General features: G+C 43.6%; 1 protein-coding gene across 6 annotated transcripts in view; it reads left to right on the forward strand.

Moving 5' to 3' along the window:
- The window catches only part of DOCK10 (dedicator of cytokinesis 10), a 439835-nt gene that overhangs the window by 175964 nt on the left and 251337 nt on the right, over positions 1 to 12534 (forward strand). For all 6 annotated transcript variants that reach the window (XM_075340778.1, XM_075340775.1, XM_075340774.1 and 3 more), the window contains exon 2: positions 4262 to 4381. In XM_075340778.1, coding sequence (XP_075196893.1) covers positions 4262 to 4381 — 120 coding nt within the window. The remainder of the gene's footprint in view (positions 1 to 4261; positions 4382 to 12534) is intronic.

Here is a 12534-nt window from a genome sequence, read left to right on the forward strand (position 1 = left end):
TCCCTTTGAAGCTTCTTTGGAACTAGCAATCGTCCTCCCACTTCCCTAGCTGAATTACTTTTGTCACTAGGGGGTCTTGCGGTGGCTAGGGCTTCTTCTTTATTATAATTGACTTTCACCCCTTACCATTTGTTCCAAAATGGAGGTATTGGATTTCTATCCTGAATAGGGTGACCTAGTCTTGCTGCAGGTCAGGAGGTGGGAAAATATGTATGATTGGCATGTATGGATCTACCATATTCCTCACAACCATTTGCATGGGTTCCTATTTTTTTTGCCACACTTTACCTTAAACTGGACACAAGTGTAGGGTTGTATATAAACAATACATTTCCAGAGGCATTTCTGTCAGATTTTGGAGTCAGTGGAACTTAGTGGAAATAATTCCCTGATGCTGAAAGGGGGCCATGCTTATATTTTCATCTGTGATGTATCTTTGAAAAGATATATGCATTGGTTACATATGTTAGTTAAAAACTAAGTGCAGCTGTATTGAATCTATAGGGCTGAGGAAGCAAAGGTCTTAGGTTATATTCCCACGATGAGTTTTTGGCACCACGTATTTGAAAAAATGCAGCGTCTTACAGTTCCAGCAAAGTGGATGGGATTTATAGAAATATTATGCCCACTGTGCTTTTTTTTTTTTACGCTGCTCAGTGGTGCTTCTTTTAAATTCGTAACAAATATCAATTTCTCTTGCAAGTACAATGAGTTTTATGTGTGTATTTTCCACATAGAAATGCATTAGATGCCTACAATCCTCAGGTAAAAAAATACACGTAAACTACACATGAAAAGGAATGAATGAACAAACTAATAAAGGTGGGGGTTATATTACACATGATCATAACTGGACTTGGCACTAACACTATATCAAATTTAATTTAAGACCCCTGAGAACCAAGGAATGATTTTCTAGAAAATCTCCAATTTAAAGTTATAGTTACTATGAAGACATAAGCCTAGACTTTAGAAATCTGGGTTTGGAAATACGCCCTACCATAGGCTCTACACTACAGTGTCGAAAGTGAAAGACAGATAAAAGTGCTCTAGAATTTTACTTTAGGTTTTGTAAGTCATACTCTAAAGTACACAGTTTGGGTCAAACCCCCCTTTCATGCTCACACTTACAATTGATGAAGATACCTGGTTTGGGCATTTTTAGTTAAAATTCTGAATATTATTGTTTGGAAGCCATACTGATGACCGAAAATGCACCCTAAATCTCTGGGATTTACCGGGTTGGCTTTTCTTCATCCTCACAGCTCTATCCTTGTCTCAGTCTTTTAGCTGGGTATAAATAAAGGTATTTTTGTATCATGTCATCTATACCTTGAATATTGACTTTGTTGCACAATTGTTTGCTGTATGAGTTTTTTTTTTTATATGATGGCAAATTCTTCTGGCTTAAAGGGAAGGCTGTGAGTCTTCATAGGATCAACCCTCCTAAGCCATTTATTTGGACATGTAGGCCATAAAGGCCATAGAAAGTTGAATAACGTGATATTTTAATATCTGCGATCTGATAATTCAGTAGAAGTCCACATTTTCCTTAATATGTAAATGAGCTGTCAATATCTATGGGCTAGACAAAGATCTCCCTGGGTTTTGCTTCCAGAGCTTAGTCTAAATGAAAGATGACATTATCAGTGTGAGACATGTAATGACTGACAGTCTGCTCTACTAATCTACGTGTCTCGCACTGGTAACGTCCGCTTTCATTTGAAATAAGCTCTGGAGGCAGATTCTCTGGGAGATCTGTGTCTGGCCAATAGATCTTAACAGCAAAAACATAGATTTCTCTGAAATAAAACATCAGATCGCAGCTATCAATGTATCATTTAAGTCATCTATAATAACATGGCCATATTGCCCACATTCTCCCTGGAATACACCGTGTTATTGTTATGATGTGAAATGTAAAGTGTGGTGTAATGTATTAGAATGTTTGCCTATATAATGTTTTTCATTGTCATGTGAAAAAGCTTTGTTCTGCCCACTAGCAGGCTATGAGTAGGCATTGACAGAGTTAATGTTTTGGACTGAAGCTGAGACAGAAGGAGACCTAAGGTCTGTCTAGTAGCAAGCCGCATGACATGGGTGCGTGGGTGTGCCTAGAGGGAGAGTGGAGTCTGAGATTCCGAGTAGAGGAAACCGGGACAGGGAGAAGCAAGCTCCTAGATAGAGAGGGAGAGTCAGTGTAAAAAACTGGAGATGGGTCCAAAGAGAGAATTTCTAGCAGGATGGCGCAGAGGTTATAACTCTGAAAAAGTGACGGGCCAGGACGGGACAGAACGTGAGATAAGTGAGTGCTCCAGGCAAGAGTTCCCAAAGCGTCAGGAAGCTTGAAGTTAAGTTGGCTATATTGGCAAATTAGTCCACTTAGAGGCTGAATAGATGCATAAACGCAGGTGGAAAAGATGACTTCATGAACTGTGCAATGGTGCTAAGGTGGGTTGTGGTAAAACCAGTGAAACTATTGGAGGCAGGAAAAAATGAGGTATCAGAAGTGAATAGACTGTGTAGAAAAACTCTGTTAACGAAGAAATGTATGAGAAGACATGTTTCCGCTATGTCATGTATACAGTTGCCATCAAGTGGTTGTACAGTAAAGTACTATTTATTAAGAAGGGGTGGTCTCTCATTGCACTGGTAAACATCTGGTCCTGGCTAGCCAAAGTCAACAGCATCATGCGGCCTGCAAAGGCATACTACAAATCCACACACCCATCTAGGACCCCTTCTTTCATGTAAGGCGCCCGGGTGCAAAAAGGTAGACCTCATCCACAGGCACCGCGCCCGCACCACGTTTCACAGCTTCCTATGACCTGCATGCACATATAGATGACTTATGCTACATTCACACTTCTGCTATTTTCTATCAGTCGTAATCTGCCGCTTTGAGAAACAACGCAATCCGCCACAAACGATTTGGCGGATTCCGTTGTTTCCCATAGACTTGTATGAGCTGCAGATTGTGACGATTGACCTTGCTTTGAATCCGCCACTCGATGGATCAGTCGTTTATTGACTGACCATCAGGTGCAACGCTGAATGAAACTTTTTTTTTCCATCGTCAAAAAAAGGATGCCGACGGATGTGTCAGCGTCCGTCGTGTGTTATTATGAAAGCCTAAAGCGGGCTTTACACGCTACGATATATCTAACGAGATATCGGCGGGGTCACGTCGTAAGTGACGCACATCCGGCATCGTTAGGGATATCGTAGCGTGTGACAGCTATGAACGAGCAGAAATACTCACCTTCTCGTTCATCGTTGACCTGTCGCTCATTTTCAAAAAAATCGAATGTCCGGTTGTTCATTGTTCCTGAGGCAGCACACATCGCTCCGTGTGACACCCCGGGACCGATGAACTGCAGCTTACCTGCGGCCGCCGGCAATGCTGAAGGAAGAAGGTGGGCGGGATGTTTACGTCCCGCTCATCTCCGCCCCTTCGCTTCAATTGGCCGGCCACTATGTGACGTCGCTGTGACGCTGAACGTCCCAACCCCTTCAGAAAGTGGATGTTCGCCACCACAGCGAGGTCGTTTGGAAGGTAAGTACGTGTGACGGGGGGTTACAGCATTGTGCAACACGGGCAAGAAATTGCCCATACCGCACAAACGATGGGGGCGAGTGTGATCGCAAATGTGATTGCACGATTAATTGAAGCATGTAAAGCAGCCTTAAGGGCGGCAAAATCCGTCGGTATCCCCGGAATGACGCAATCCAGCGATGGATCTGTCTTTCTTCTGGGCATGCCCAGATCCAGCGTAAATGAACTTCTGGTCTCTCTCTCTCTCTCTCTGACAGATTAGCTATCATTAATTATGGGATGTGTAACATTGTGACCACCCTCTATTAGGATGCACAGACCTCATATTATTCTGACAGTCGTGTCTTCCGCTTACACTAACAACCATTATTTTTCATGGAAATGAATGAGTTCTTATCAGAGGACTGCTCCTATTAATAGTTTCATTGAACCCTAATAATAGTAGGATCTTGTTGAAAATCCTGTCGTATAACAATACATCAATAATTAATATATAATTCAGCTTCTGTAAATGTTGCCTAGCTTTCAGTGCTCCTTGATTAAAGTTTTTTTTTCGGTGGGGGGTGGGGGGGAAGATGGGAACAGAATAAAGTATTAGCTTTATTGTCTCTTCCTGTAAAACCTTTTTTTTTTCTTTAGGAAGTGTTTTCTGTAGCTTCTATTCCTACCCTGATTATAAACATTGAATTTTTTTTTATCTTTCAGCATGAGAAGCCTAAACTGTTAGAGCCATTGGATTATGAGTCCGCCATTACAGAACTAGAAAATAGTTATTCCAACGACCCGCTAAAAGATCTCGTATTATTTCCTGAGGACGACTTTTCAGTAAGTAGCCATTTAACATATGTTACTATATCTTTTAGGCCTGAAACACACGTCCGCAAAACACACGTCTGTTTTTCAGGTCCGTGTTCCGTTTTGGATGTCCGTTTCTCCGGTACGTGTGACATCAGTGTGATGGCGTATGCTTGCCGTGCATGCGTGTTGAATGTTCGTGTATGTGTGAGATACGTACGTGTGATGTCCGTGTGCAGTCCGTGTGTCTTGAGCCGTTTCACCATTTTTTAAAAAAAAAACAACACACGGACCGTACGGAAAACACACGTCCGTGTCACATACGTGCAGATACGGGCTTATTGACTTTAGCGGGTCCGTGTCTGTCTGGGTGATGCCGGTGAAACGCGGACATGTCATCCGTGTTAAAAAACGCACACACGTACAAACCACACGGACACACGTTCTGTGTGGCTTTACATGTGTGTGTCTGTTACCATAGGGTAACATTGGTGCACGTGTGTTCATGCTGCCGGTACGTGTCAAAAAGTCCCAAACACGTACCGGCGGCACGGATGTGTGTTGCAGGCCTTTTGGACTGTTGGATACTCAATGATTTCACTTACAGTTAAATTCTAAGGCTATGTTCACACAGGGCTTTTTTGGTAAGTTTTTGCTGCGTTTTTTAGCTGCAGATTTGCCTTGGTTTTATGCAAATACATGCTAATAAAAAGCTGCTTTTTACAGTCCCAGCAAAGTCTGTGAGATTTCTGAAATCTCATGCACACACACAAACACGTCAGTTTTTTTTACTGACTGTTTTGTCAAATACCTGCGGTTTTGGTCAGGTTTTTAAAGAATGAGCATGTTAATTCTTTGCTGCAGATTTGCTGCGTTTTTTCATTGAGCCAACCCATTTTGTAGGAAAAAAAGCAGCAAATCCGCACCAAATCTGTAGTAAAAACGCCACTAAAAACGCATGAAAAACACACCAAAAACGCAGATGACTAAAAGTAGATTTCCTGCCACAAGATCAGGTTTTGGTCAGGAAAAAAAACTTACCAAAAAAGCCCTGTGTGAACATGGCCTAACAGCTCATCTTGTTGTTCTTCCTGGAGATAACCTGGCTACTCCATGCTCCCTGTTGAAGACCAAGAAAGCTTTGCTGAATGTTCATGTATATAGGGAAGTTGGTAGAGGTAGTGCATTTACGGTATATTGGCACATTTAGGCTATAGTTGTGTTCTCTATGCTGCATCCTTAAATTTGTAAGGTAGTAGTTTCACTAATATACACAACAAGGCACTATAGTACTTACATGTAGGTGTCACCTTATATTTATGCCACACGATAGAAAGATAGAAGTCAGCACTCTAAAAACCTCCATATGGAATTACATATAAAGTTGTGCAAGGGAAATGGAAAAAAGTTAAAGGGAAATTGTCACCTGGTTTTCTCAAAATAAACCAACTGCTCTACAACAACAACTATAACACAATAGTGTTACCCCATATGCCTCTAAAATTAAGGTGTAAACCTTCCCTGAAAGTCTGTTAATCGACACCAAGCTTTGATCTGTTGGCCGTCTCCAGACCATGGATCTTCTATGGTGGCAATTCCTGTCCTTGACTTGTATGGCGTCTCCTACGCCATCCATGCATCTAGCTAAGTGTTGCACCTTTGCAATTTGCTCTTTCCTCTGCCTTTGCTGTGCTTTGCTCTGTTAGTCACATACAGGGGGGGCTGCAATTACAGGCAGACATGATGCATGAAAGTGGAGGTGGGACATACGAGAGCTTGATGATGGTGGATGACTCCTATGTTTCTTTGGTAGTGAGCTCAAAAGATATACTTATGCTGATTAGATTCCTCCATAGTTTACTACATCTCCACTATACTGCAGAAAATAATCATCTCTGGTTCATATTTTTACTTTCAATATGGAATAACTTAAAGGAATTTTAACAATGCCATCTAGTCCTGTCCGAAGCTCTCACCAGTCTGGTCAGAGATAGTCCTCTTCATGCATACCCAATTTGCGTCCTTTGGGTTTTCTCCCCACAAATGTTAAGGCTGCTTTACATGCTACGATATATCTAACGATATGTCGTCGGGGTCACGTCGTTAGTGAAACGATATGTCGTCGGGGTCACGTCGTTAGTGACCCACATCCGTCCTCGTTTGACATATCGTAGCGTATAACACAAATGAGCGACTGTGAACAAGCAAAAATACTCACCTTATCGTTGCTCGTTGACACGTCGCTCATTTTCAAAAAATCGAACGTCCTTCTGTGCTCCGGTTATTCATTGTTCCAGAGGCAGCACACGTCGCTCCGTGTGACACCCCGGGAACGATGAACTGCAGCTTACCTGCGGCCGCCGGCAATGCGGAAGGAAGGAGGTGGGCGGGATGTTTACGTCCCGCTCATCTCCGCCCCTCCGCTTCTATTGGCCGGCCGCTGTGTGACGTCACTGTGACACCGAACGTCCCTCCCCCTTCAGGAAGAGGATGTTCGCCGCCCACAGCGAGGTCGTTCGGGGGGTAAGTACGTGTGACAGGGGTTACCGAGTTTGTGTGAAATGGGCAAAAAATTGCCCTTATCGCACAAACGATGGGGGCGGGTGCGATCGCACATGTGAACGCACGATAAATTGATACGTGTAAAGCAACCTTCACTCCTTGGATGATTTGATCCTGGATTCCTACAGATTATTCTTCATTCACAGTCTTCTTTTTTTTGCCAGGAAAGTAGTCATATTGTTGTGGAAGTCAATAGATATTCCTCTGTTGTCTCATTGGTTTAATCTAATTAAAAATATATTGCCTTCTACAAAGTACTTAATGTGTTCAGGAAACGTCCAAAGAAATTTCAGATTGGTCAATCTAGGTTGACTTTGATGTTACAATTGCTTTTGCATACCCCTAGATTATTATCTAATGGGGTTTACTTCTATTGGTATTCTATTTATTGCACTTCTCTTGGAGTTGGTAATGGAGGGGTAAAAGAAGGAGTCAGTGTTTGTGTATTCATGGGTATGTCTATTTGTGTGGATGTTTTTGAATTTCCCCGAGGGTATTTAGAAGTGTTTGGTCTGGAATTGCCACACTTGTGTACCTATGAATCCTCATTTACTCCTGAATTACATTAAAGGGGGGGTTTACCCATATTTATTATTTGCTAGATCGATATTATGTTGAGAATCAAGGTTTCTCTCAAATACCTTATGTTGCCAATAGTGCCTGTGAGAGGCGCTATTGCGAACCATTGTTCCCCATCGCCTGACCCCAGGGCTCCGTGATCTCGGGGATCCGATGATGTTACGTCAACTTCCAGATCACGTGACATCACCGCGGCCGGTCGCAGTCTCCGTGAGTGATTGGCTGTGGGCGGTGTTTAACCGCTCATGACAGGCCAGCGTGACAGCCCATCAGCTCCCTCCTCCCTCACAGCAAAGCGCAAAATGCAGGAGACATGCTGAGCTGTGACAAGCGGTGAAACACAGCCCATAGTCCAGTGACTTAGGAAGACTGGGGCCTGCAGTGGTGATGTCACGTGATCAGGAACTTGACATGACATCACCGGATCCCCGAGGTCATGGAGCCCGGCAGTCAGGCGATGGAGAACAGCGGTCTGCAATAGCGCCTCTCACAGGCACTATTGCCAATATGAGGTATTTGTAGGTAACATAATATCGATTTAGCAAATAATAAATATGGATGAACCACTTCATTAATATCCTCTCCAATGGGTGGCCTATGTGTTTTTTATAATGTATATTTATTTCATAAAGATGCTTCAAGAAAGATTTGGATACACCCATCAGGCCGCTCAGAGACTATTAGAATAAAGCACAGGACAAGTCTGTGATGTGTGTGTGTGTGTGTGTGTGTGTGTGTGACAAGGGGTGATGCAGTGGGGCTTGTATACAGAGGTTGTAAGCAACTGACATAAGAGTTTTACAACATGGTGCAGTTATTTTATATTGCAAAAACCTGGTGGCCTGCTACATTTAGATTTGCTACATCTAGCCCTATATTTAAAGGGAACCTGTCATGTCCAATAATGTTATTACCCTCAAGATATAGGGTTAATATGCAGGATAATAGCATTATGATGGTGTCTGGCCATAGTACTGAAAGTGTGGGGACCCAGGAGAAAATAAACTTTACTTCTCCTGGGAGCCACTGGCTTTCATTAATGCAACTCACAGCACATTACAGTACAGCTGGCGCTGCAGTGCATCAGGGCAAAGCCGGCTGTCAGTCAGTGCCGTGAGAAATAAACTTAATTTTCTCCTGCGTGTAGCAATTTCAGTACACCAGCCAGATGCGTTCATAATACTATTAACCTGCAAATTAACCTTATATTTGCAGGTTAATAGAGTTATCAGACCTGAGAGGTTTCCTTTAAATACCCTGCCTGAGGAGTGACAGATGCTCTGGTCACTTCCCATCTTGTTACATACTTGCAATTGTGCATCGCACCCAGAATTACCATAAGTGCATATACAAATGTGCTACAAACAGAAAAAGGCATCTCCCAACCTTTTTTGTTTTTTATTCTGCACATTGCTACGTAAAGTTTTGTCATCTACGGCATTCATTTTTTTGGGCATTAACGGCCTGTTCAGCAGTCGCACCCTCTTTTTTCCTCTCTTGTGGGCTTATTTTGCTCCCTGTATAAGCTAGTAAAGAAGCTGTGGCATCTAAGTTCTTTTCTGTACAGTGTTTTCATATAGGCAGAATACTAACCCCTATTATAGAAAACATTCTCGATATTATTTCCAGAAGTAAAAATGAATATAAGCCAATGTTATATTAAAGGGGTGGTTCACCCATATTTTTTATTGTCTAGATCGATATTATATTGAGAAACAATGTTTCTCTCAAATACCTTATGTTGGCAATAGTGTCTGTGAGAGGCGCTATTGCAGACCGCTGTTCCCCGCTCTGTGACCCCCGGGCTCCAAGACCTCAGGGATCCGGGGTGACGTCACGTTAAGTTCCTGACACCGCAGCCGGCCGCAGTGTCCGTGAGTGATGGGCTGTGGGCCGTGTTTCACCTCTCGTCACACCCGATCAGCTCCCTCCTCCCTCACAGCAGAGCGCTGTAAGCAGGAGACACACTAGACTGTGACGAGCGGTGAAACACCGCCCACAGCCCAGTGACTCAGGAAGACTGGGGCCAGTCGCAGGGATGTGACGTGTCCGGAACTTGACGTGACGTCACCGGATCCCCGAGGTCACGGAGTGCGGGGGTCACAGCAGTCTGCCATAGCGCCTCTCACAGGCACTATTGCCAACATAAGGTGTTTTAGAGAAACATTGTTTCTCAATATAATATCGATCTAGACAATAAAAAATATGGGTGAACCACCCCTTTAATAATAATTTTATAGGAAAGAAGGAGACTCTCTTCACATAAAGTTTTTTAGATTTTACTCAGAGTGGAATAATGAATAAGGAAAGGAAATCTTTGGTTTTACTTTTTTTTTTTCTACGTCCCCACCCTTTTTTCTACTTACTGTTTATATCTAGGCAGCCACATTCTGTAAAGACAAACAGTGTTCATGTAAATTACTGCAATTAATAAAATCAGTTGCAGATTGTCTTATGGAGCAATCCCAAGACGGAGATCACTTTAAGCATTTTAGGAAACCGTAACTGGGTATAACCTGTGATATATAAATACTGGAATTAAATGCCAAAGGATTATTCTTCTGTGGAATACTGGCTGCTTGTATTGGAGCTAAATGTATATTTCCATAATGGAATGTATACCCATTCCTGGAAAGTATTGCCTCATAATAATGGGAACAGGTTAACTCTCAACTACTTCAGCAGCCTTTCTATATAGTATAATATTCCAGAAAGCTGTCACATAGCAGATGTAGTCCACTTTACCTTCATAGTGTTACAGAGAAATATACAGTACAGTGCACAAATTGTAGCCACGGGTGAAAATAATGCTGCAAAGAAATAATGATTTAAAAAATAGAACTGATAAAAGTTCATTTGTTTTCACACATCCGTTTTTTCCTGTGCGGCACAATACGGCTCTTTGCAGAAAAAACGCAACCTTTTTTTTGCCGCCGGTTGCGTTTTTTCCGCATAGACTTGCATTAGTGCCGTATTGTGCCGCATGACCTTGCGTTGCGTCCGGTTTTTGCCGGATGCGGCATATTTAGCCCATGCGGCGGCTGGGTGGAATGTTGATTGGCACGTTTTTTTGTGCAGCGAAAAACCGCATCGTGCCAGATCAGGCGCTATGCGGCGCGATTTACGCGCCCTATGCGGCGTCCTGCGGCAAAAAAAACGCGTCCGGCCGCCGGATGCGGTTTTTTGCACTGCGCATGCTCAGTATCAAGCCGCATCCGTCAAAAAATGGACGGGCCGCATGGAAAAACTTATGCAACGGATCCGTTTTTTTTCGCCGCATCCGTTGCATAGGTTTTTGAGCCGGATTGAGCCGCACTGCAAAAATTGGACGTGTGAAAGCAGCCTTAGGCGGGCTTTGCACACTACGACATCGCAGGTGCGATGTCGGTGGGGTCAAATTGAAAGTGACGCACATCCGGCATCGCATGCGACATCGTAGTGTGTAAAGCCTAGATGATACAATTAACGAGCGCAAAATCGTCGTAATCGTATCATCGGTGCAGCGTCGGCGTAATCCATAATTACGCTGACGCGACGGTCCGATGTTGTTCCTCGTTCCTGCGGCAGCACACATCGCTGTGTGTGAAGCCGCAGGAGCGAGGAACATCTCCTACCGGCGTCACTGCGGCTTCCGTAGGATATGCGGAAGGAAGGAGGTGGGCGGGATGTTTACATCCTGCTCATCTCCGCCCCTCCGCCGCTATTGGCCACCTGCCGTGTGACGTCACTATGACGCCGCACGACCCGCCCCCTTAGGAAGGAGGCGGGTCGCCGGCCAGAGCGACGGTCGCTGGGCAGGTGAGTGCATGTGAAGCTGGCGTAGCGATAATTTTCGCTACGCCAGCTATCACACGATATCGCACCTGCGACGGGGGCGGGGACTATCGCGTGCGACATCGCAGCATCGGCTTGCGATGTCGCAACGTGCAAAGCCGCCCTTAGTTTGCGGAGTTTAAAATGAATTAACATAGGAGAAATCTAAATCAGATCAATACTTTGTCTTCAAAACAATATCAATTCTCAATTCTTCTAGTTATACATATACAGTTTTTGAAGGGACTCAGCAGGGAGGTTTTTCCAAATATCTTGGAGAATTAATCACAGATCTTCTGTGGATATAGGCTTGTGCAAATCCTTCTGTCTCTCTGTATAATTTAAAGACAGGCTCTATGATTTTAAGATCAGGGCTCTGTGGTGGCCATATCATAACTTCCAGGACTTTTTGTTCTTTTTTTCTGAATTATTAGGTACCTTGTTTTCCTCAGACAAAATAAGCCAAAAAAAGATTTAACTAACCCTGAAAAGTCAAAAATTGGTAAAGGTCTTACAAAGGCATGCAGCACTCTTTGAATTTCTACGATATTGGAGCAGGATCACAGAACTATCAAAAGTTTTGTTTCAAATAGTCAAGAAGCTCACAAAAAACATGTTGCGAAAAAAGACAATAACTGCCAACTATGAGAAGAGTCAAACATAAAGCGACCAGGAACCCATTATCTTCCAGTGCTATCTATTCCAGAACCACAACCTCCCTGGAGAGTCCAGAAGAACAGGGTGCGCAGGGCTCAGAGACACGGCCAAGGTGAGGAACACTGAAACCGACCACCAGTGGCCAAGACACAGAAGTTGAAATGTCAAGACTGAGCCAAGAAGTATCTGAAGACAGATTTTCAAAGGTTTCATGGACTGATGAGATGAGAGTGATACTTGATGGAGGAGGAGCCCATGGCTGGATCAGTAACTGGCACAGACCTCTTCAACTCAGGCGCTAGCAAGGTGGAGATGGATACTGCTATGGTCTGGTGGTATACCGTATTTTTCGGACTATTAGACGCACCGGACCATAAGACGCACCCTGGTTTTAGAGATGGAAAATAGGAAAATAAAATTTGAAGCAAAAAATGTGGTCATGACACACTGTTATGGGGTGAGGATCTGCTGCTGACACTATTATGGGGGTAATGTCCCCAAATTCTCTACTAAGGTACCCCATCCTGGTAATGATCCTCCTGCCTTGTATACATGTCCCTCATCCTGGTATA

The sequence above is a fragment of the Anomaloglossus baeobatrachus genome, chromosome 3 (assembly GCF_048569485.1).
Source record: "Anomaloglossus baeobatrachus isolate aAnoBae1 chromosome 3, aAnoBae1.hap1, whole genome shotgun sequence".
Classification (NCBI taxonomy): domain Eukaryota; kingdom Metazoa; phylum Chordata; class Amphibia; order Anura; family Aromobatidae; genus Anomaloglossus; species Anomaloglossus baeobatrachus.